This window comes from Myotis lucifugus, unplaced genomic scaffold (assembly GCF_000147115.1).
Source record: "Myotis lucifugus unplaced genomic scaffold, Myoluc2.0 scaffold_110, whole genome shotgun sequence".
In the NCBI taxonomy this organism is placed as follows: Eukaryota; Metazoa; Chordata; class Mammalia; order Chiroptera; family Vespertilionidae; genus Myotis; species Myotis lucifugus.
Window position 1 is genome coordinate 922,197 of NW_005871158.1, and position 25,021 is coordinate 947,217.

At 36.8% G+C, this 25,021-nt stretch overlaps 2 protein-coding genes across 4 annotated transcripts in view; both read left to right on the plus strand.

Moving 5' to 3' along the window:
• Positions 1 to 25,021, plus strand: part of LOC102432442 (DBIRD complex subunit ZNF326) — a 51,161-nt gene that overhangs the window by 575 nt on the left and 25,565 nt on the right. The window contains exons 2-4 of one of the 3 annotated variants that reach the window (XM_023757634.1): positions 1,951 to 1,995; positions 7,888 to 7,923; positions 8,019 to 8,130. In XM_023757634.1, coding sequence (XP_023613402.1) covers positions 1,951 to 1,995; positions 7,888 to 7,923; positions 8,019 to 8,130 — 193 coding nt within the window. Of the gene's footprint in view, positions 1 to 1,950; positions 1,996 to 7,887; positions 7,978 to 8,018; positions 8,135 to 25,021 lie in introns of those variants that run through there. The other 2 variants (XM_006093166.3, XM_023757633.1) reach the window with 2 other exon arrangements.
• LOC102432115 (DBIRD complex subunit ZNF326-like) lies at positions 10,283 to 24,320 on the plus strand. The gene is made up of 7 exons (XM_023757632.1): positions 10,283 to 10,415; positions 10,519 to 10,660; positions 12,979 to 13,177; positions 16,581 to 16,704; positions 21,908 to 22,055; positions 23,239 to 23,338; positions 24,259 to 24,320. The coding sequence occupies exons 2-7, from the start codon at positions 10,538 to 10,540 to the stop codon at positions 24,303 to 24,305; spliced, it is 741 nt and encodes a 246-aa protein (XP_023613400.1). The 5' UTR covers positions 10,283 to 10,415; positions 10,519 to 10,537; the 3' UTR covers positions 24,306 to 24,320.

Here is a 25,021-nt window from a genome sequence, read left to right on the forward strand (position 1 = left end):
TCTCCAGGCGGCACGTATAGGTAGACATCTTCCCGGCACGGGAAGGAAGCGGGGCTGGTGGCTCCCCGCGAGCACCTACCTGGTGGTTCGTCCCGCCTTTGAAGCAGCTCCGAGCCGGAGCGCGTCTCCCCGGGCTGCGTGCGGAGGGCGCGGAAGTTGGGATTCCGGCGCAGCGCTCCGTGCCCTTCAGATCCGGACCCGGCCGCTGCCGCCGGGCTTTGCGCTTCGGGCTCAATGAGCCGAATCCTAGCAGCCCCTTCCCGCCGTCCCTCCCTCCGCTCCCGGACGCCATTGTCACACCCTCCCCGAGTAACGTGAGGGGGTCTTCGCCCTGCCTCTGAATCTTGCCCAACTCTCATAGGAAATGGTGCCAAGACAAAATGAATGTGTAGTGACAGCACGAGGGAGTCGTGAGAGGGGGCCTGAGTGATTCAGCTGGGTTTCCTCCCGAGGAACCGGGCATTTCTAAAGAAAACCAGCTCGCTAGCAACTAGTTGTAAGCCTCTCACCCAGCGGTTCTCAACCTGTGGGTCGCGACCCCTTTGGGGGGGGGGGGGTCGAACGACCCTTTCACACGGGTCGCCTAAGACCATCGGAAAACACATATATAATGACATTGTTTTTGTGATTATTCACTATGCTTTAATTACGTTCAATTTGTAACAATGAAATTGGGGGTCACCACAACATGAGGAACTGTATTAAAGGGTCGCGGCATGAGGAAGGTTGAGAACCACTGCAACCCAAGCAAAAAAAAAAAAGTATGGTTAATATTGAATGTGGTGTGATCTCAGCGTTTGAGTCTTCCTAAATGATCTTTTGATCTTTGATATCATGCCACAAAGTGTTCTGCCAAATTGATATAAAAGAGGACTGGTATCACCCTTTTGTGGACACTTGTAAGTTACTTTGTAGTAGAAAGGTCACCTATGAACACACTGGCGTTTTTGTTTGAGGTGGACTTTGACTCATTTTGATAGAGATAACTTTTAAACAATGAGTAGTTGAAGTGCCAGAGTTGGGAATTATATTTAAAAATGTAGAATGTTTTCATGTCCAAGTTGGGTGACTGCCAACACCCAAGGTGCAGCAGAAGCTACTAAGGTGGAGGATTGGGGAACAATGAGAGTGGTCCCCTCCCCGCATAAGGGAATTCATTTTCTGTAGAGAATTGAAAAACAGGGATAAAACAGTGTATGTGCTCTTTATGATTACCGTGTACCTACCGTTCTAAATAGTGTCAGTGAGAATACTCCCTCTCTCGTGCCCCCTCTTCACACCATCACTATGTTTAGGGGATGGTAGTATTTGACTGACAATATAACTGAATCCAGTCCCGTGTAGTGTACCTGGTTTCTGTTGCACCCACATGACCATTTCAGTATTTATTAGTAAAATTAACTAAAGGATTTAGCAGTTGCTAAATTAGTTTTGACAGGGAAATTACCAATATGATTTTGGGTTATGTCACATCCTGCATAGGTAATAGTGTGCTCACGTGCGCATTTTTCAGATAAGATTCCGAAATCTTTAGAGAGCAAATTAAGTGATAAAAGAAATATTTGAAAAATTATACTCTTCATAGAATCAATTCTCATATGTCCTTGTGTTTGCATTATTTGATACATAATTTAATTTATATGCCTGCCCTTTTGTTACTCTGCATAAATCAGTACTGGATCCTATCTTTTGGCTGTTTTTATATATTAGGTGTTATAAACTAATTTTTACATTACCATATTTTGGATGATAAACCTGCTATTTGGCGAGATAATGCAGAGAAAGAGATAATATGTTTTCCCATATGAAATATTAATAATTATACCCCATTTTTGCAGATAATTAAGTTAATGACATTTAAAAAAGTGTTTCTTTTAAATAGATGGGTTTATAATGTAAGATTTTTTGCTAATATTGCACTAATTTCTTTCTGTTGATATGTCTTCATAGATTACACACACTCTGCTTGCAGGAATACTTATCAGGGTTTTAATGGTAAGTATCCATTTTCATTTGCTGTTAAATATGTTAGGGGATACATTTCAGTTTCTCTCTTCATGCATTTAAAGTACTAAAGTAAAAAGCCAGTTCTACCTTGTTTTAATTGGTGTTTTTTTTGCCTCTTGATATATCACTTCTTAGAATTAATGTTGTCCTACTATAGTTAGTATTTGAATTAGGGAATTTGGGATCAGGAAAAGTTAGGGCTATTCATATTAGCTTGACTCTTTTTTTTTTTTTTGAATAATGATTGCTTTAATTTATTTCAAAAGGCTCTGACTGCATTTTTAGTGATAAGTTACAAGAAACTGGCTGAGATATTTTTGTTGAATTAGAGGCTTTGCTATTGAGTAATGTAGATTACATGGATTATTGGCCTGGTTCTGTAGATTACATGGATTATTGGCCTGGTTCTGTATTGCTTCTGTTTGACCTTGTTTTTTGAGGTCATTTTCTTTAATATATTCAAATATGTTAGTGTTTAAGGAGCTGTTTAGAGGGGCACATGAAGAAGCCTGATAACTTATTAACATAAGCATGATGTTGGTGTTGTGACTACATAGTTAGGTAAAATCTAGAGAGGTATGCAGAATACAATTGGATGCCATTTTGATAGTTATTAAGCAGGATGATACCACACAAAAAAGAACATGGAACAAATTAAAGAGATTAAAAAATATGTTTTTTATTGATTTTAGAGAGAGAGGAAGGGAGAGTGAGAGAGAGCAACATCAGTGTGAGAGAAACATCCTTTAGTTGCTTCCTGCACACACCCTGACTGGGGATTGAGCCTGTAACCCAGGCATGTGCCCTGACCTTAAATTGAACCGGCAACCTTTCGGTGCACAGGATGATGCTCAGCCAACTGAGCCACACCGGCCAGGCCACAAATCAAATATATTTTAAAAAGCATTGCACGAAGGACCCCAGGTAGTGGAATTAAAATTCTGATTGCAGAGAAATGCTAAATTCAATTGTTGTACAAAATATAATAGATTCACAAAATAAAACTGAAGCAAATGTACTACTAAATAAAGAAATGATTCCGTTTTATGGGGATAATTACAGTCCAGTTAATTTTAATTTATCATCTCTAAGAATTTAGAGAAACTTTGGGTTTGATGTGGCCTAATAAGGCTTAATATATAGGAAGTATTCAATATACAGGATTGGCAAAAGAAGGTTTATAGTTGTGAGTATGCAAAAGTTCATTCTTGTATTATTACTTATAATTGTTTAATTTGCATCCATATGTAGGTTAGACTTAAAATTGGAAAATTATCTAGAAAACCATTTCATAAATTTAGGTATAAGAATTTTACGATCTTGAACTTGGGAAGTGAAAATAGTAATTTAAAAAATATTAAGAAAAAAAATTAAGACATTTTTAGAGAAAATTAGCAGAGCTTGCAGGCTGACTAGTAATGTGTAGAAAATTGAGAGGCATGAATAAAAAATGAATCCAGGATTTTAAACTGAAGTGATAGGACTAGTGTTTTTACTGAAGAAAGTGATTTGGAAGGATAAAAGGCCATGATTTCTAGTAAGATTATTAGAGAGTTGGATTTAATGTCAAAATACAGGATTTTGAAATTCAGGGCCAGACATTTTATTTTCTTGATATACAGTGTTATAAAAAGAGCTTTAGAAATTTCTATCACCGATGTTAGTACTTTTATTTTTTAAATTTTAGCTCCAACAGCGGTTCTTATTTGAGGGTGATCGTTAGACTCCCCTGGGGAGCTCTTTCCAGGTATATCTGTTCAGGTCATACCCTAGTCCTCTTGAATCTTAACTATAGGGCAAGTGGTCCCTGGCTGTGTATGTTATGAAAAAAGTACTTTGAATGATTTTGGAATGTAACTCTGATTAAAGATTACTTTGAGGTCTGGGTTATCTACATTTTGTAAATGAAGACATCAATTTCAAAGATACAGTTTGATTTCATTCAGTGTTTTTGGAGTAACTGCTGTGTATCAGTTACTGTTCAAGGAGCTGACAATATACTAGTAGTGAAAAAAATGGACAAATACTCCTGCCCTTGTGGAGTTTACAGTCTAGTAAGATGAAATGGACAGTAAACATGGCAAAGAAGTAATATATGTAAGATGGCAGTTGCTAGAGAGAAAAATAATGCAGGTGGGGTCCCTTGGCCTGGCCAGCGATCGGAGACTATGGGGGGGGCAGCTGGCTGGGGGAGGGGCCGCGAGAGGTTGGCTGTCCAGGCCCCCCCCCATTGGGGCCAATGGGGGGAGGGACCGTGAGAGGTTGGCCAGTTCGGGGGGGGGGGGGGGGGGACGGACGACGGGGACCGCGGGAGGTTGGCTGGCTGCCCCCCCACCCTCATCGGGGCCGATCTGGGTGGCTGGCCAGGGGGAGGGACTACAGGGGGTTGGCCAGCCTGGGGGAGAGACTTCAGGAGTTTGGCCAGCCAGGGGGAGGGACCATGGGAGGTTGCCCAGCCGCAGGAGGTTGGCTGTGGGAGCGCACTGACCACCAGGGGGCAGCTCCTGCATTGAGCGTCTGCCCCCTGGTGGTCAGTGTGCATCATAACGACCCGTCTTTCCGCTGTTCGGTTTATTTGCATATTAGGGTTTTATTATATAAGATAAAACCTTAGAGAAGAGCATTTTATTTTGAAAACTTAATCTCAAAATTATCCTGTATATATGATGTATGAGTATAAAATCATTGTATGCTCACCAACTCTAAAGATAAACAATTGACTATTTTATTAGTCTAGAACTATGTTGTCTAATATGGCCATGTGTGACTGACTATTGAATACTTGCAATGTGGCTAGTATGAATTATATTGTGCTATAAATGTAAATTACACACCCAACTTGAAATTGTGGTATAAAAATCTAAAATACGTCAATACATTTTGTATATTGATTAACTTTTTGTACTCTATTACATTGAAGTTTATTGGTATGTCTTGTACTCTTGCTGGATTTTTTTACTATGTATGATCCTGTAATATCAGGGATTAGATTGGGAAAATATTGGTTTACTAAGTTATTCAGATTTTCTGAATATATATTGACAGATTTTATTGTACAATATAAAAAAGTCATTAATACTGCTACCAGTTTTTATCAGAAAAACATTTAAATATTGAGAAGCTGTCAAACTCAAGGTGGTAGGTAAAGTTTTATAAAATTTTAATTTTTGCTTGAATTTTATCATTGGCAACAAATATTTTCACTTACTTTCCTTGAAGTGACAGTTTTACTTTGTTCATTTTTGAGAAAATTCCTGCCAAATGACCTTACCGAAAGCCAGTTTTTGAATGTCAGTCTTTCTCTCTAGTAAGAAAGGTATTCCTTAAATAATATTCCTTGTAAAATGTGGTTAATTCAGCTCACAAAACATTCACAGAATGGCTTTTCCTGGAGAGAACTGTGGGACTTTGATATGTAGCAAAACTGCTTTAGGTGCTATGCATACTTCCCATTTTACTACACAGAATATCATCCTCTATAATCCTATATAATAAAGAGATAATATGCAAGTTGACTGTCATACCCTTGCACAAGATGGCCGCCCCCATGTGGTCACAAGATGGCCGGCAGGGGAGGGTAGTTAGGGGTGACCCAGCCAGCAGGGGAGGGCAGTTGGGGGGACCAGGCCTGCAGGGGAGGCCAGTTGGGGGACCAGGCCTGCAGGGGAGGACAGTTGGGGGGACCAGGCCTGCAGGGGAGGGCAGTTGGGGGGGGACCAGGCTTGCAGGGGAGGGCAGTTGGGGGGACCAGGCCTGCAGGGGAGGGCAGTGGGGGTGACCAGGCCTGCAGGGGAGGGCAGTTGGGGGCAACCAGGCTTGCAGGGGAGGGCAGTTGGGACCAGGCCTGCCTGCAGGGGAGGGCAGTTGGGGGGGACCAGGCCTGCAGGGGAGGGCAGTTAGGGGCGATCGGGCTGGCAGGGAGGTCAGTTAGGGGTGACCGGGCCGGCAGGGGAGGGCAGTTAGGGGCGACTGGGCTGGCAGGGGAGGGCAGTTGGGGCGATCAGGCCAGTAGGGGAGCAGTTAGGCGTCGATCAGGCTGGCAGGGGAGTGGTTAGGGGGTGATCAGGCAGGCAGGTAGGCTAACGGTTGGGAGCCAGCAGTCCCGGATTATGAGAGGGATGTCATATTGGAGAGGGTGCAGGCTGGGCTGAGGGATACCCCCCTCCAGTCCACGAATTTCGTGCACCGGGCCTCTAGTGATTTAATAAAACTAATCATTCTAGTGCTTCATCAGGGACATTCTTAAGTGTAGGTGGCATTTTTATTTTATTATTTTTACTATAAGTGTGTAGTATTGAAGAATACAGCAATTCTTAATACAGTTCGGTGCCACTGCCTTGATTTATATGCTACGAGACCAGCAGTTTTACCCATCACTGCTTTTGCATTCTTTAGTGCAACTGTCAACCCTGCTCAGAAGGCAAATAATGTCTTAGTATTATTTATGAAAATAGTTTAACCTTGTGGACCCTCTGAAAGGGTCTTGGCAACCTCCAGTGGTCAACACACTATTCCTTGAGAACTATTGCTCAAGAGTATATAAAAAATTACTAAAAGTCAGACCCTGCACAAGACTAGTGTACATTTAAGATGAGGTCACAAATAGAATATAAGGTAGAGTATAATGAGCACCAGATAAGAGCTACAGACTTGTAGATATTCAGAAGAAAGATGATAATCAGCTGAGGCTATATCAATAGGATTGGTATTTGAAATGGACTTTAAAAGATTTCAACAAACAGATACTTGGGGTAGTAGAGGAGAGTGTTTCTTTCAGGTAGAAGCAGCAGCACGAAGCTAGAGGGGTAGATACTTATGGGACTTCGGGAAAATTATTTCATGTCTTTGGACTTCAGTTTCTAATCTATAAAACAAGGAGATGGAATTTGATCATTTAGTTCACTTCCAGATTTAAAGTTGCAAGATTTCAAGTAGTATTTTTGTAAAGTTTTGCTGTCAGCGTTGTTGTTTGGAACGGAAATATTTAAATGATTGTAATTAAAATGTATTTAATGTTTTAAAAAATATAAATTAAGATATTTGCTTTGTATTTTTGCATAAAATTTGTGTATACTATTGCATTTATTAGTGCATAAAATTTATAGGAAACATTCTAAATGATTTTTAAATTTTTTCCTTTTTATAATAAATTCATTTTATTATCTGTTGTATTTGTTTTTTATGTCGGAGACTGAAATAGAGGTAGAATTGCAGTGTAATAAGATATATTTAGTGCTCTTACTGTATGTATTAGACATTGTTTTTAGTGTGTGCATTACTAGAATTCACATTAATTCCCTTATTCAAAGTATTTGAGGAATTAAATATTCGTTGAATCATTATTTACAGGCCCAGTACCACAAATTGGCCCCACTCTGATTTTTACTTTTTAAAAATAGCTAGTTCAATTACTTTTTTGAAGTAATTGAAATTCGGCTAATTGAAAATATGGTGGGTTTTCTAGACATTTAGAGAACAGATTGATGAAGAAAAATATATTTACAACAAAAATTTTCTCTTTCGACATTAAATGCTGATTTTTCTTGTAATTTTTAATTATTAATTATATACTCTGTAGTATCTAATACCAGGCCTTATAGGAGTTCTCTAGTCAAATAAATATTGGTTAAATTGAAAGTAATTCTAATATAGAAGTTTTTAGTTGCAGTTTTTCTTTGAAACATTAGGTTTCTATAGGAAATCTGAATTTTCAGTAAATTGTCATCTCTGTGTTTTTTTTCATTGTCTAGTGTGACTGTGGTTTAAATGTTGTTGATGAACTATTTTCTCAGATGATTAATATGAATATCTTGTGTTTTATGCAAAGATTCCTGAATAGAATGGTATATTTTACCAACCTTTTGTTACTGATTCTTTTAGGAATGGATCGAGATTATGGCCCTGGATCTTATGGAGGTCTGGCATTCAAGGATATTTATCTAAAAATTCTTCTTTTGGGTGCCAGTAAAGGTGAGCATCATTTAATTTTTTTCTTTTTAAACCCTTTATAGGGATGGATCGTGACTATGGCCATGGATCCTATGGGGGTCAAAGATCCATGGACTCCTACCTAAACCAGTCATATGGCATGGACAATCACAGTGGTGGTGGTGGGGGTAGCAGGTAAATTGCTTAATCACTTAGCCAAATAATTAGAAGATTATAAGATTCTGGATATTTTAATTTAAGAATTCCTTAGGCACGTTATGATACTTGAACTTCACTATTTGATACTGAATAATCACCTTAAATGTTTAAAGGTGTTAACTAATGGTTATAAAAATTATTTCAAAATCACTGGCAGACATTTTTTTAAGAACCTCAGATAACTATTACCATTTCAATACATAAATCATTAAAGATTTTTCTGTTTTTAGCAGTGAATATTTCTTTTACTTTTAATTCTTAATCAGAATGTCCTGAATAAATGGTGTAAAATGTTACTTGAAATATTATATAGGAAGCTTTTTCTTAATGATTTAAAAAAAATCTTTCCTAATGTGGGGTGCTGTTAAAAGCAGCAAAACAGTCTTTGACTAGAATGGGTTTAACTGAACTAGCCTAGCCATGTTCAATTTCTAAGAAACATTTAAGATAGCTATTCTTTTAACTCTAAATTTAACTCTAAAGTAAGCTGTAAGAGTATATTATAACAGTAAAAAGTTCTTTATATCATATCTAGGGTACTTATTGGCAGGTACTACTGAAACCAAAAACCACTTGTGCTCTAGGCTAGGAGCATTGTATTAAAACCACGAATACTATACCTTTTGCTTATTTTAATGCACTAGAGTTCAGAATGTATTTATATTTTGCTGTTGATACTGTGGAAAGCATAAACCTAGTTGAGCTACTATAGGCTTTAAAGTTGACCTTATTTCAGACAAAGGGAGTTCACTTTTTGAGACACAAAGATTCCTACCAAATAGTAAAATTAGTTAGAGAACATTTAAAACTATCGTCCTTCTTCATAAATTGAAGGATCCAGATTCCTTAAGGATGGACTGAATCTTGCTTACTTTCTTCTTTCTGTTTCAAGTGTGCCACTATGGTTGATAGTAGAGGAACAGTTATGTTCAAGAAAATGACAATTTTGCTTATAAGATAGATGCTTTGAAAAATGTAGTTGGAAAGGGGAATACTTTTTATATGGTTACTAGGATTTAGAAGTAAATAGTTCCTTCTATTTATTTAGTTATCTGTAAATAAAGTAATGTAACACATTTAAATGTTTTAATATATCAATTATTGCCTGTTACATTGTAAATGTAATGCATATAAATTATGTAGATGTTATTGTTTATCTCGTGTAATTGTGGGCCTTTATAAAATTGTGTTGTAAAGTGTCAAGCATACTTTGGATTTGTGAGAAGTAAGATGATTCATTTCTTCTGTTGATTCTATTAAAACCTTGAGATTGTGTGCTCCTTTTTTTAGCATAGTTTTATGTGATAATTCCCTACCAGGAAATAATTTTTCAAATAATTGATGATGTTATAAAATGTATTCTTTCTCATCTGCCTTGAAAATTCATATGCAGAGGGTATATGCTGGTGGTCATTTACTTTTATGTCCTACTTTATGTGCTTATCCTTCTAGATTTGTTAGATTTACTAGTCTATAAGTGAAAAGTGACTGAGGATTGATTATTGACCTTAGCCAAAGTTTGGCAGATTGTCAAATTTTATAACCAGAGATTTTTCTCCAAATTTGAACTACTATAAATATAATGAAGCTGTTTTGTGATATAGATTATTGAGGGTGCAAAAGGATCTCTTCTGTGTCATAATAGCCTGTATCTGTGTAGTCTTCAATTTGTGTCCCTATTGAAAGCCTAAATACTGTAAATATTTTGTTTTTTTTCCAATATTGAGGATGGATTTAAAGAAAGTTTGAGTAGTTTGTGAAATTTAGCAAATGACTTTTTCTAAGACTAGGGCTGGGCTAAAATAATTACAGATAAATCTTTTCATTTTTAATAAAATAGAAAAGCTGCTAAAAAGCAGATTTTTAAGCTAAGCTTTACTTAACTCAATTCATATTTAAAAACTGACTCAGGTAGCTTTCTATCTGGTCTCATGTTGAATTGCCCAGCCCTAATCAAGCTTGAACAAAAGTAGAACTGTGCAAACCAGTATGGTATAAATGAATTTTAGTTGATAAATGTCATCTGATAATTTGTCTTTTGAATTGTCTAACATTAGTAAGCTTACTTTTGTTTTTTCCCTCACTGTGCAATTTTTCCAGGTTTGGACCTTATGAGTCTTACGACTCCAGGTCTTCTCTGGGTGGGCGAGATCTGTACAGATCTGGCTATGGTTTTAATGAACCCGAACAAAGCCGCTTCGGAGGTAGTTATGGTGGTCGATTTGAGAGCTCCTACCGGAATAGCCTTGACTCTTTCGGAGGTAGAAACCAGGGCGGGTCTAGCTGGGAAGCACCTTACTCCCGTTCAAAATTGAGGCCTGGGTTTATGGAGGACAGAGGAAGAGAGAATTACTCTTCCTACAGCAGTTTTTCTTCACCCCATATGAAGCCTGCACCTGTAGGCTCTCGGGGGAGAGGAACGCCTGCTTATCCTGAAAGTACGTTTGGAAGCAGAAACTATGATGCTTTTGGAGGACCATCAACAGGCAGAGGCCGAGGCCGAGGAGTAAGTACAACAGAATCTTTTCAGATTCTTTTCACTAGTCACTCTTTTAAACCCTTTCAAGACCGTGGTTTTCAACTAGAATAAACACTGTTCATCCCAGTGTATTCTGAAGCAAAAGCTGAGTCATAAGCATACTTTTTAGGTTGTCTGTAAAACTTTCTCCAGCACCTCAGAAAATAAGTGACAGTGTGAGATGATTGTTCATAAAGTTTTGCCAAATCTCCCTTTATTAAAAAGGTGAGGATGTTAGATTTGGTCTAAAAGGGGTTAAAAGGAGTTGCATTTTTCCTTGTAAACACCAGCAGTTTTGCTAGTGGGACAGTTCTTGGATTATTGTAAAAGGTAACAACCCTTTTGGAGTTTTTTGAGTAGGTTAAAGGTGCAATGTATGATAAAATGTTTATACTTTGCTACTAAACTATTTCTTCAAAGCTCCATATTTCACATTAAACATAAGAGATCAAAAGTTGGTGATAGTTGAGGGTAGCTTAGCTTTGTTTACATGGTGAAGAAGTTGATATGTAAAATAGGTTGTAGAATGATTTGTGGTCAGTATAATTTTGCTAATTCACTCTTAAAGCATGTCCTATTGCTGGGTATAATACTTTCTCTGTCATCAGTTTTAATATTGAAAAATAATTTCCTACCTGTATATGTTTATGGCTCCTTAGGAAGTAATATTTTGTAAATTCTTGCTTAAATGAGCAGATAAAGTAGTCTTCAAGTGTTTAATTTCAGGATATACAGTGTTAATTTTAAGATTATGCCTATGTTCTTAGGGAACTTGACTAACATGAAATTTTACCTAGTAAGTGTATGTAGATTACGGAGTTATTATTTAGTTTGGTCATATAAAGAATACTATATTTTTGCTATAATGTAAGAAATGTTTTTTATTTTTTATTTTTTGAGTCAGTGGCTCTTAATCTCTTTGCAGAGGGAAGTACTTCTGATAAAAAATGTAGTAGGGCACACATTTTGACTGTTTACTAGCTTTTGGTACATCAGTGTAGTGTGTCATACTTGTTTAGAAATTTTGCATTTGTAACAGTTAACTCTTATGTAAAATGCATTGCACCTTTAATGGATAACTAATCAAGATTTTTTCTGATGTGACTGTATACATTGCCTGGAAATACTAATTTATTCCAGTCCACTAGGTTAGATAGGTATCCTAAGCATAATATATAAATGTAAGCAATATGTTGCTATTCCACCATACTTTATGATTATAGGTTAAATGAAAATAGTTGGGGTAAAATTTGAAAACACCTAGCATTTTCCATGCTGTATTATTACTTTATAGGCAAATGACTTTTTTCTTAATGAGACTTCAAATATCAATTTTGTTTTCACAATAGAAAAACAGGTATTCCTGTACTTTGTATTCACCATTCTAGTGTGAATGGACTTTTCTTTCTTTCCTCCTGTTAATGAAGTAGATGAACCAATAGGGTTTTCTTTTTTAATCTTCACTTGTACAATTCCCATTGGATCCTTCTCTTCAGATTACTCCTCATTCTTTATCTTATAAAAGTAAGGTTAGAAGAACAAATTCCTTTGGACATGTGACCTCTTGGTGTAGTGGATTTTGTTAATGACTAAAAGAGGAAGGGACACAGAGTCGCTTGGTTACATGACTCTTCGTCTGTAAACTTTTGCTTCTCAGGCTTCTGGGTCAGAATATGTTTCTCTAGGTAAGAATGTGAATGGAACGTCAGATGTAATTCTTTATCTGAAGTGTGTCTTGGAAGTTGATGCATGGTTATGCTTTAACTCTCCTATTTCATACTAATGTTCCATCTCGCCTTCTCATTCCCTTTTTCAACAGGGAGAAATCATAAGTGATTTCTGGATCTTTTTTATTTCCAACTTCAAACTTCAAATATGGTCTTCTTTGTGTTTCTTAGTTTTAAGCCAGGCTTTAGTAAAATAAAGATTTCTTTTAAGGTCTTTTCATGGGAAAATATCAATTAGGAACTCTGAAGAGGAGTTGTCAGAGAGTTGTACAAGTGGTAATATTTTGACAGGCACATATGTTGTTTATGATCTCAACTAATTTTGAATTGTAAAAATAAAAATAGCTAATATACATATTTGTTCTACTGGAAATAAAAATACTAATTGACTGGATTTGAGTTCATGTAATAATTTACAAAGTTTTCCAATGTGTTTATTAAGAGTGGACATGTAAATTTAGTTATATTCTGGGAATTTTTAGGTAAAAATTATTAGATAGAAAACATGTAAATTTTGTATGAACTCATTCTTTATTTTTGGATATTATGCTAATATTTCTTGATTTCACAAATTTGCAGCATATGAGTGATTTTGGAAGCATTCATAGACCTGGAATTGTTGTTGACTATCAAAATAAATCCGCCAATGTGACAGTTGCTGCTACAAGAGGAATAAAGAGAAAAATGATGCAACAATTTAATAAGCCCAGTGGAACCTTCATCAAGAAACCCAAGCTAGCAAAACCTGTGGAGAAGATGAGCCTCAGCAAATCACCTAGTAAGTAAGAAAATACAATTGCTGTGGATACTTTTTACCTTTTTTAATTCAGTGCTTTTAGATAATTTTTCATGTTTATATAGACAAGCTGCATTGTAATTATAGTGGTTAGGTTCGTGAAACCCCTAGTGCAATTATTGCGGTTATTAGTAATGAACATCAAAATTATCAAGATACTATTTATTTATTTTTAAAATTTTTATACTTTATTTCTTTTAAAAAATGTTTTTATTGATTTTAGAGAGAGAGGAAAGGAGGAGAGAGAGAAACATCAATGTGAGAGAGAAACATTGATTGGTTGCATCCCACATGCACCCCAACTGGGAATCGAACCCACAACCTGGGTACGTGCTCTGACCTGGAATCGAACCAGTCAGTGCCCTTTCAGTGCACTGGGCGACGCTTAACCAATTGAGCCACACTGGCCAGGGCACAAGATACTTTTTAAGTTCACATGCCCTGATCTATTCCTCTTCCCTAAATTCTGGTTTAGGGTGTAGTCAAAATATTTATATTTTTAAAATGGACTCACACATGATTTTGAGTCAAGCTGCTGGGTGTTACAGTGTATTTATTGTTTGAGGTATTGTTGAGGAAGTGTTATGTTATATTACATAGAATGCTCTTTATGAGGACAAAGGGAAGAAATGTTTCACGGTCGTAGGTACCAGGAAAATCTATACTTCTTCTAGAAAATTAATTTGCTTTTAATCTTCTGGACATAATGACTTCTTTTGGGTTGTGGTTAATCCTCACCTGAGAATATATTTTCCATTGATTTTTAGAGAGAGTGGAAGGGAAGAAGAGTAAGAGGGAGAGAGAGAGTTATGAGACATACCAATCAGTTGCCTCCTGTATGAACCCTGACAAGTGCTGGGCTTAAACCTGCAACCCAGGTACATGCCCTTGACTGGGGATCAAACCTTCAACCCTTTGGTGCATGGGCCAACACTCTAACCACCGAACAACACTGTCCAGGATGCTCCTCTCTCCCCCTTTTTAACAATATTTGATAATAGTGTAGTATAGCTAAGAATGAAGCCAAAATTCCATAGCCAGTTCATCCTTTTATTGTTAGGCATGAGGTAGGCATTTTGAAAAGTAAGCAAAATATTCTGGAATAAGGTCTTGTAGTATAGGCTATATGATTTGTTGAAAAGCATTAGAAGGAACCATATTCAGTCATTTTGCTGGAGGTACAATATACTAATATATCATAGCTTTAGCATATGAAAGGGAAACCCAATTACTTCTAGTTTGAGGTTATATACTTGTAGATTTTCCATAGAGTTTTAGGGAAATCCAATGGGAATATGGAAATGGTTGATTAATAAGGATATACATTTAAGCTCTTATAAAATGATGAAAAGTAATCTAGATATTGAGTTTTAAGGTGTTGATTTTATATAATTTTGAAACATTCCACTGTATACATAGCAAATGCTGCCTAAATATTTGTTTACTGTCAAGTTTATGAATCCCTGGGTATTCATGATTTTATATTAGGTATTTTTACAAACAATCTAAAAGGAAAACAATGCATAAAAGGAAAACTTTAAGGGCAGATTAGTTTTTTTAAGTCTAAAGTTAAATGTATTATATGAAAGAAGTTGCTCACAGTGAGATACCACTACACACCATGTGAAGTTGATGGACATAATAAAAACAAAGTGTTGGCAAGGAGTGGAAAAATTGGGACCCTCACACATTACTGTTGGGAATATAAAATGGTGCAGCTGCTGTGGGAAACATTTTGATAGTTCTTTGAATGAATAAATATAGACTGACCATGTCACCCAGCAATTCTACTCCTGGGTATATACTTCAAAGAATTGAAGAGAAGTATTCAAACAAAAGCTTGTACATAAATTTTCATAGCAGCATTATTCATAGTAGCCAAAAGGTGGAAACAATGCAGTTGTTAATTAAAAAATGAATGGATGAAAGAAAATGTGATCTGTTTACACAATGGAATGTTATTCAGCTATTAAAAAGGAAGTAGGTACAGATATATCGTACAATATGTGAATGAACCTTGAAAACACTATGCTAAATAAAAGAATCCAGACAAAAAAGCCACATATTATATGATTCTATTTATGTGAAATATCCAGAACAGAGAAATCTATGGAGACAGAGAGCGGATTAGTAGTTACCAAGGGGTTGGGGAAAGTGAAATTTAGGAGTGACCACTATGGACTTTCCATTTGGGGTGATAAAATTTGAAACTAAGTAGTGATGACGGTTGCATAACATTGTGCTGTACTTACTGTCACTGAATTGTTCACTTGCAAATGGTTAAAATGGTAAATTTTGTACCAGGTATTTTATTACTTTACTAGAGGTCAGGTGCACGAAATTCGTGCACAGGAAGGGGGGGGGGGCACGGTGTTGTCCCTCAGCCCGGCCTGCACCCTCTCCAATCTGGGACATCCCTCTCACAATCCGGGACTGCTGGCTCCTAACCGCTCGCCTGTCTGATTACCCCTAACCACTCCCCTGCCAGCCTGATTGATGCCTAACTGCTCCCCTGCCAGCCTAATCCCTCCCAACTGCCCTCCCCTGCCGGCCTGATCGCCCACAACTGCCCTCCCCGGCCATCTTGTGGTGGCCATCTTGTGACGCCGCTGCGTGACGCCACCTAGGCTTTTATTATATAGGATTATATTTGCATTAAAATGCTTTCTTAAAAAGAGGAAGAAACTGCTTTTATATAGAGTTCACACATTTTGAGAAATTTTGGGGAAGCACCTATAATATATATGAGTTTTTGTGTCCACAGCTCTCTAGTTTTCATTTAATTCCATTTTAATGCAGGGTCAGTTTACTTCAGTGTTTCTTAAAGTGGTATTCAAGATGATTTGAGGTCAAGCAGTATTCAACCCATAAACCAATTAATAAAATTTTGTGACACACCAAGATATATATTATACTTTTTCCTGATCTGACCAAAAAATAGGTATAATTTTGATTCATACACACCAGATGGCTATTGTTGTGTTGTTTGTTGTCATGTTTTAAATTTGACAAAGGAAAAAGAAGTCAGTGCCTCTGACTAAATAGTCAGGTATTGCATGTTTTAAAAATTCTTGTGACACACCACTTAAAAATTGCTGTTTTAGGTGATAGTGATTTTATTGCTTAAAATGAGAATAAGGCAAAATGAACAGATTTAGAGAAAAAAATATAAGAAAAATATATAGCAAAGACTCCCATAGATGAAAAGTAAATATGACAAAATTCGTGATGATTTTATATACTGGGTAATCTTGAACTCTGATTTTTTTTTTTGGGGAAATCCAAATTTAATCCGCTATCACAAAGTAAACTTTGTATGTCTGTACTTTATAAACTGGGACTGGAAAGGAAGAATGGAAATCTATAGTCTGAATATTTTTGTCTGATATCCTAGCAAAAATTGATCCAAAAAATGAAGAAGAAGAAGAAAAGCGGCGAATTGAGGCTCGGCGAGAGAAACAAAGGCGCAGAAGGGAAAAAAACAGTGAGAAATATGGAGATGGATACAGGTTTGTGCTTAGTAGTCAGAAAATTGGGCTCATTATAGAACCATTTTCTAGAAAGATTAATTGGAATTAATTGGCAATTAATTGGAATGCAAACAGTTCCTGAGCATCAAATGAAAAGTTTTGATCAAAGATATATAGGAATGTTTTTGACTTTTGATACTTATATACAATTACCACTTAGAAAGATAGGGGAAAAGTCCTATTCAGTAATGATAATTGTTTCATAATGTTCAGAAATACAGTACTCTTAATAAGAAATATATGTCATAATATGAGGAAAACCACAAAGTCTTTGATATTTTACTATATAGAGACATAGTGATTATATATATATATATATATATATATATATATATATATATATATATATATAATTTTCCTACCCAAGGATATGTTTATTGATTTTAGAGAGAGAGGAAGGAATTGAGAGAGAGGGAGAGAAAGAGAAAGAACCATCAACTGGCTGCCTCCTGTACATGCCCTGACTGGGAATTGAACCCACAACCTTTTGGTGTATGGAATGATGCTCCAACCAACTGAGCCACCTGGACAAGGCCATAGTGATATTCTTGGATAGGAAAACTAAATTTTACAAAAATAATAGTAAATGAGTAGATACTAGCTTTTCTAGATACTGAAACAGAAAGCTGTACTAGAAAAAGGTAATTGGTATAACTGAATTACTAGCTTGTAAGCAGATGTGTTATATGTAAGAATGTAATCTATACTAATAAAAGGGTAATATACTAATTAGACCGGACATCCTTTTGGACAAAGCCAAGGTGGCAGGGGCTGAGGCAGAGGTGGTTAGGGGCGATCAGGCTGGCAGGGGGGAGCAGTTAAGAGGAGATCAGGCCGGCAGGGGGGAGCAGTTAGGGGGTGATCAGGCTCGCAGGGAGCAGTTAGAGGTGATCAGGCAGGCAGTCAGAGGTGGTAGGGGCCATCAGGCAGACAGGCAGGCAAGTGGTTAGGTGGCAGCGGTCACGGATTGCGAAAGGGATGTCCAACTGCTGGTTTAGGCTGGATCGGATCCAGCCAGAACCGGCAGTTGGACATCCCCTGAGGGGTCCCGGATTGGAGAGTGTGCAGGAGGCTGGGCTGAGGGACATCCCCACCACCCCCCTACCCCCACACGAATTCATGAATTTCGTGCACTAGGCCTCTAGTGTATAATAAAGAAGATAACTGCAAATGAAACTACTTGAACAATAACAAGAAAAATAGTTTAGATCCTCTTCTTACACCAGCAAGGATGAATCCAGATTAATTAATAAACCTAAAAAAAAAGGAAAATAACAGGGAACTAAAATGGAACATTTTAATCCCTGCAAGAAAATTTTGTTTTCTAGGCTTAAAAGTTCTACAATAAATTACAAAGGGAATAATGACCAGATTTGTTTAGATACAAATTGAAAACTTGAAAGGAAAGCAAACAAACTTGGAAAATATTATAAACATGAAAAATGATTAATGTTTAAGTTAGATAAATATCACCGAATCAGAATTTTTAAAAAAATAAGGAAACAAGATGCCTAATACATAATTTGGTGAAAGAACAACAGCTATGTAATAATTCTAGGGCAAATAAACTGAAAATTATAGCATAGCATTTTATTAGCTAGGAGGAAAAATTATTGATTAACTAACTGGGATACAGACAAAAGACATAATTTTCTGGTGACTTTATAACATAACTACTGGGAAGCAGTTTATCAGTTTTTAGAAATGTCTTGAATTTTTTATACTTTTTATCTCTCAAAGAAAATAACCTAAAAATGTAGAAGAGTCTAATCTGAAAATATGCCCATTACAGCATTATTTATAATAATAATTATTTATAATAGCTCCAAAACATTATTTAAATAGCAATAGAGTGTGAGCAATCATATATAAGGTTAGACACATCCCTTCTTGGCTCTTATGCCTTTGGTTATAAAGCCTGAAACAATATGCAGAAAATGCAGGCACAATAGAAAAATACAGGTGGGGCAAAAGTAGGTTTACAGTTGTTCATATGGAAAATAATACCATAATTTGTGAATAATAATACAAGAATAAATTGTTTCATGTACTCACAACTGTAACCTATTTTGCCCCACCCTATATATATGCAAGATGTAAAGTTATGCATAGGAAAAAAAAAGAGACTACTAGGAAGTTTTGTTAAAAAGACAGTATTGATATTTATCTTTTTCCCTCTATAATCTGCCCAGGTACTACTTATGCTAGGGAAATAAATAATATAAAATTGAAAAAGTAAATTCAGTGTTTTTCCCATTCAAAATACAGTTTTGCTCTATAAAGGTTAACTTGTATGTGTAGCATGAAGGGAATGAAATATTTCGGCTAACTGAATTTTCTAGATGTCTAAAACTATACAAAAGATAACATTTTAAGAGAATCTGAAAACCCTTTTAAGGAGGTATTTTTAAAATGTATGAGTTTTCTTCCATATTAAACAGGATACTTTGTTATTACTTGGTTTTAATATATACATTGGTTTTATTTATGTAAAATGTAGTAAAAGAAAATTCAGTTGCATCCAATTCCCAGATTTGTTGTTTGATACTAGTCGGTAAGGTATTACTTGTGTAATCTTTGTGTCCAGCTTTAATAACATTTAACTGTGTTCTTTCTGGTTTGTTACTTCTAATTTGTTGGGACCTAAGAAACAATGTAATTAAACTTATTAAGAATTAACTCATAAAAAGAAATGTTAAGGGGCAGCTACCCCTTGTGGTCCTTGGGAATATCTCCCACTCTGATATTATTCTTTTGGCAAGGATAATGGATGCAGTTACTTTGGTGCAGAAATAAATTAAAATGAATGTTTTGTATCAAATGTTTATGAGTTCAAAGATGATTTTATATTATAGGATTAATTTTTCTATTTATGAATACTTTATCCAATAAAATTATAGGTTTGGATATGATGTATCCATGTTAAAATAATATATATTGTGATTTGGAGAAAATAAATGAGCTTTCATCTAGCTGTTTTTTCCATAATTCTGAATATAAACCTGATGACATAACTAAAAGAGTATTATTAGTTCAATTAAATTGTCATTTTTGGATAAGTATCTTTTTAAATAGTCTAAAAATTATTTCAATTTATCAGAACAGTTTTACTTTGAGTTAGGATAAGAGATTGACAGAAAATAATTATTCTTGTGATATATATATATATATATATATATATATATATATATATATACTTGGATATTTGAGTGTTTTTAATATAATAAAGAGGATGGAAAGGTAAGGAACTGTAGGGAAAGGAATGGGTTTTTGAGAGGTGCAGACAAACAGTATATGGTGAAGAGGGCCAAAGAAAGTACGAAGTAGTCATATAGGGGACTCTACATAGGGGTGCAGGGAAATGCACCAGTGGATTTTAACAGATTTAGGAATGGTGGGGGGGGGGGGTGGGGGGTGACAATAGGAGTTGTTAGGCAGCTCAGGTAGAGGTCATGGTTTGAGGTAAAAAAGTAAAGAAACAGGAATGTTTCCTTTATATTCAGGAAATGGAAAGCTATTTAGATCAAAAAAGACTGTAGTGGGGTGAAAGGTATAAGCTAATTAAAACATTTAATGAAGAATACTATGTTCCAGATACTGTTAAAGCTATTATTGGGTGAAGCCAAATAGAGAGATAGGAGAGACCAGGTGCTGTTCTAAATGGCAGCTGAAAGGATTTTAACTTTTTTTTTTTAGCCATAAGGAGCCAATGAAGCTTTTTGAGCAGTAATGTGCTATTGCCTCCTTTAGGAAGTAACAATAATCTATATATATAAAAGCCTAAGCGACTGTTCGACCGGTTGCTATGATGTGCACTGACCACCAGGGGGCAGACGCTCAACGCATGAGCTGTTCCCTGGTGGTCTGTGCGCTCCCACAGCGAGAGTGCCACAGACGCTGGCTCATGGCTGGCGAGTGCAGCTATGGCAGCGCAAGCCTCTCCTGCAGACACTTCCCCTATGCTTTCTCCATCTGGACCGGGATTGGGACCAGCATCGGGACTGACTGGGCATGAGCCCGCGGCCGCTTCTCGGTCATGGGCACGCCAGTATTGCCCTAGGACAGGTGCATGGAGACCCTACTGAGCCTACCAAGTGGCGGCGTGGCAGCAGGCGCAGTGGGGCCTGGATGAGTGGGAGCAGTGTGGCGCCAGGCCAGGGCTTGGGCTTCTCCCCGGCCGGTCGCCTGTGTGCACTACTACATCCCTTGAGGGATGTTGGACTGTGAGTTGTGGCCCGATCCCTGCAGGCCAGGCTGAGGGACCCCACCAGTACACGAATCTGCACCGGGCCTCTAGTTAATTGAATAATTACTGTGTGCCAGGAACTGTTCTAAGGGCTTTATATGTATTAATTTTTTAAATCCTGGTTTCATTAAGATAAGAAAATTAAGGCCCAGAGGAAGTTAATTGTCCAAGGTCACACAAGGGGGCTAGGATCTCAACCCAAAAGTTGGCTCCAGATCCCATACTCTACCAGGAAAATAAATCTAATAGTAGTGTAAGGAATTAGTTGGAAAATGGAGGCTGGAGACAAAGAAACCAGTTAGGAAATGGTGGTTATAATTGTAGGAAAAGGAAATGAAAATATGTAAGATAGGAGCAATTAAATGGGAGAAAATGAGGGAATTCATTCTGGGATGGTTCCAGAGCTTGTAAATGCATGCATTTGTTCAGACCAGGACTGTTAGTTATCCTGAAGTGGTCTTTAGGGAACAGGACTTTGGTCATCCAGAGCTCCAAGGGAGTGAATTATGGTTGTCTGATGTCCCACCTGGCTGTGTTGATACTACTTTAGTGGTTTGGAAACTGGAGGATGGAACAGAGTGTAAAACAAGTAGTGGAACTTTGGAAATTGATACTTGTCACGGTTTGCTTTGGCTTTCTAACTGGTCTAGGCTAGAAATAGAGAGTTTGGGATTAGATGAAGTAGATATAGATATTCCATCTCTCATACTCAGAAGCTCCAGGATCGGTCAGAAATGCAAAGTAGTATAATGACAGTGTTGTCCAAATAGGTGCTTAACGAAATATTTTTTTTTTCTGACTTAAGCTAAATTTACATCACCCATAAAATGGAAGAAAGGAAAATCATGCTACTAAAATTAGTTTCATTGTTATCTTTATATGCACTCTGTAAGTAAATAAAGTAATATATAAAGAAATACTTTTTTTCCCTTATAGAATGGCATTCACATGTTCATTTTGTAAATTTCGAACGTTTGAAGAAAAAGATATTGAACTGCATCTGGAAAGTTCTTCACACCAGGAAACATTAGATCATATTCAGAAACAAACTAAATTTGATAAAGTAGTTATGGAGTTTTTGCATGTAAGTAGCTGTTTTTAAAGTGAAAAGCACTTTATCTGAAATTTCAATTTCTTATTTTTTGTAATTCTCCATTTCCCGTATTATGTTTCTAAAATTTTAATTTGTTATTTTAAAATGAACTTGCAATTAGATGTGAATTCCTCTTGTATAATATAATTTAGATTTGTTATTTGAGGGGACATTTTATGTTTCTTACAGTAATTTCTGGTACAGGTGTCAGGAAAAGAATTCCTTTAACAACTTTATTGATGCAGAATCAGCTATCCATCGAGGGGGTCTGTGTATGTGGTGTTGTGCTGAGTACTCTGGTATTTTATTTGAGCCTCAGAACAACTCCTATTTTATCATGGAAGATCATGCTCAGAACAGTTTAGTGACTCAGTAGTGGAGTCTGAATTCAGAACCAGAGAGTCAGGTGTCTGTTTAGTGTCCTTTGTATTATGAGTGTGTGGTCATCAGTTCAACAATTTTTCTTGAATATTTATGAAATGTGCTGTGTAGGCACGGAAGATTCAGACAGTACCCTCATTGAACAGACAACAGTTGGAAATAGAACACACTCATACACAGATGACACAGTTAAGTGGGAGGGCCAAGAATGATAGTATGTGCAGAAGGGGTTTTTGGAGTAAGGAAGGATAGTTGGGTTCAGGGATGCTTAAGGAAGGTGCTAGAGCTGGACTGCTAATTGTGCATACAGTTAATTTGGGCAGAAGAGATGGATTTGTTAGAAGGCTAGAAATACAATGATCATTCACTCCTCTATATCCTCGCAGAATTGTGTCCCTGCGAATCATTGATCAGCTGCCTCCTGCACATCCCCTACTGGGGATCAAACCTGCAACTGGGGCATGTGCCCTAACCGGGAATCTTAACTGTCACCTCCTGGTTCGTAGGTTGATGCTCAATCACTGAGTCACACTGGCCAGGGCAGAGAAGACCTTGACTAGTCTACTCTCTTTGATTTCTCTTACTCTATCTGCCTAAAATATGTTTTGAAAAGTGAATACTTTTTGTAGTTTATTGGTACATTATGATAGTCTTTTCAACTAAATTGTAAGCTTCTTGAGAACAGATAGTAGTTCTTATATAACACATACTGTTTCATAGGCCAAGTATGGTACTGAGCATATGCTAAATGCTCACTGATAATTTTTTGGATTCTTCCTATTTTGTTTTCTAGGAATGTATGGTGAATAAATTCAAGAAAACATCTATTCGTAAGCAACAGACAAATAATCAAACAGAAGTAGTCAAAATAATTGAAAAAGATGTTATGGAAGGTAAGTAAACAAATTGTTTTCGAAAATTTACATGTATATTTTATGCTGTAACCTATTTCTATGTAAAGATGCCCACTAGAGTGATACAGTACATAGTTATATTTGGTAGCACTGAGTGGGTTATAAGAAATGAACTTTGACTTCTTGTTCTCATGTTTACAAATTTATCACTTCCTACACTTGTGGCCTTCACTTCAGTTTTAGAGGAAAAATCAACTTTACCTCTGGATGGAAGTTCTTCTACCATCTGTCCTGTCTTTCTTATCCCTATCATTTCCTTAATGACTTTTCCTCTTCTGTTTTTCCCTCTTCTCTTTTAATTCCCTCCCTTGAAGCCTATTCTTATCTTAAAAATAAAAAAACCCCAAAGGAACAGAGGAAAATGAAAATGGACATCTGTTCACCTAAAACCCGCCTTTCTCTCTAAACAGCCAAGCTTCGTTAGGCATAGTCCACCCTGGTCTCTGTTTCTTCACTTCCCATTTATTGCTTTACCTATAGTAGATAATTTTCTGCTACCATTAGTTGACTGAAACTGCCCTGGCAAAGGTTACCAACACCAACTGCAATAGATTCTTTTGAATCATTATCTTACTTCTGCAACATTTTTCACTGATAACTTTATTCTCTATGAACCCATTTCCTCCTTTGGTTTTTCTGGTATCTCACTGCCCTGATGTTCTCTGTATTCCCTTGTCATTTTTCATTTTGTGTGCTTTTCTTTCTGTATCAGACTTTTAGAAGTCAGTATTTCCCAAAATTCAGTCATTTGTCCCATTATTATCTCTCTATATTTCTTCCTGTATTATTTACAGAGCTTAAGTTAACACTTTTGTTAATTACTTATGCATCTATAGCACAGATCTCTCTTTTGAACTCTAACGTTATACATCCAAGTGCCTATTCACATCTCTCTTCAGCAGTTCCCCAAAATCAACATATCCAAAAAACTCTGTCCTATCTTTGAGCATCCTCCAGCCCATGAAGAAAACAAAACAAATACTCTACAAGTACCTCCTTCATTATGTTGGAAAGTGGCCCTACCATCAAAGCCAGAAGTATGAAGTTAAAACCTGAGTACTTACTGTGATTTGACTCTATTTGTAGCATTGTGTCCTTTAGGTTCCATCTTTTAAATGTCTACCAAGTCTGTTTATCTCCTCTTTAAGTAATGCATTTGTTCAAACCTTTGTGTGCTCTTTTGACAATTGTAGTATTTTGCTAACTAGTTTTCTTCCAGTCTTTCTGAACTCTAATTCTACTATATTGCATCATTACTTCAAGAATTTTCAGTGGTTCCCCCCATTCAGAATAAAGTTCAAATTCCTAGGCATGGCACAAAAGGCTCTCCATGGTCTAGGCCAGTGGTCAGCAAACTCATTAGTCAACAGAGCCAAATATCAGCAGTACAATGATTGAAATTTCTTTTGAGAGACAAATTTTTTAAACTTAAACTATATAGGTAGGTACATTGTTAATAACTTAATTAGGGTACTCCTAAGCTGGCCTTTGCTAAAAATGTCCTCAATCTGATTGAGGTACATTCGCTGAGGTAGACCCCTTCCAACTCTCCCATCCACACTTGTCTTGTATACTTGTTTCGCCCAGGCCAAAACCAACTTCTGCACATGGGCCACGAAGTTTCAATCACACTGTACGTGCGCGCCCGCACATGGTATTTTG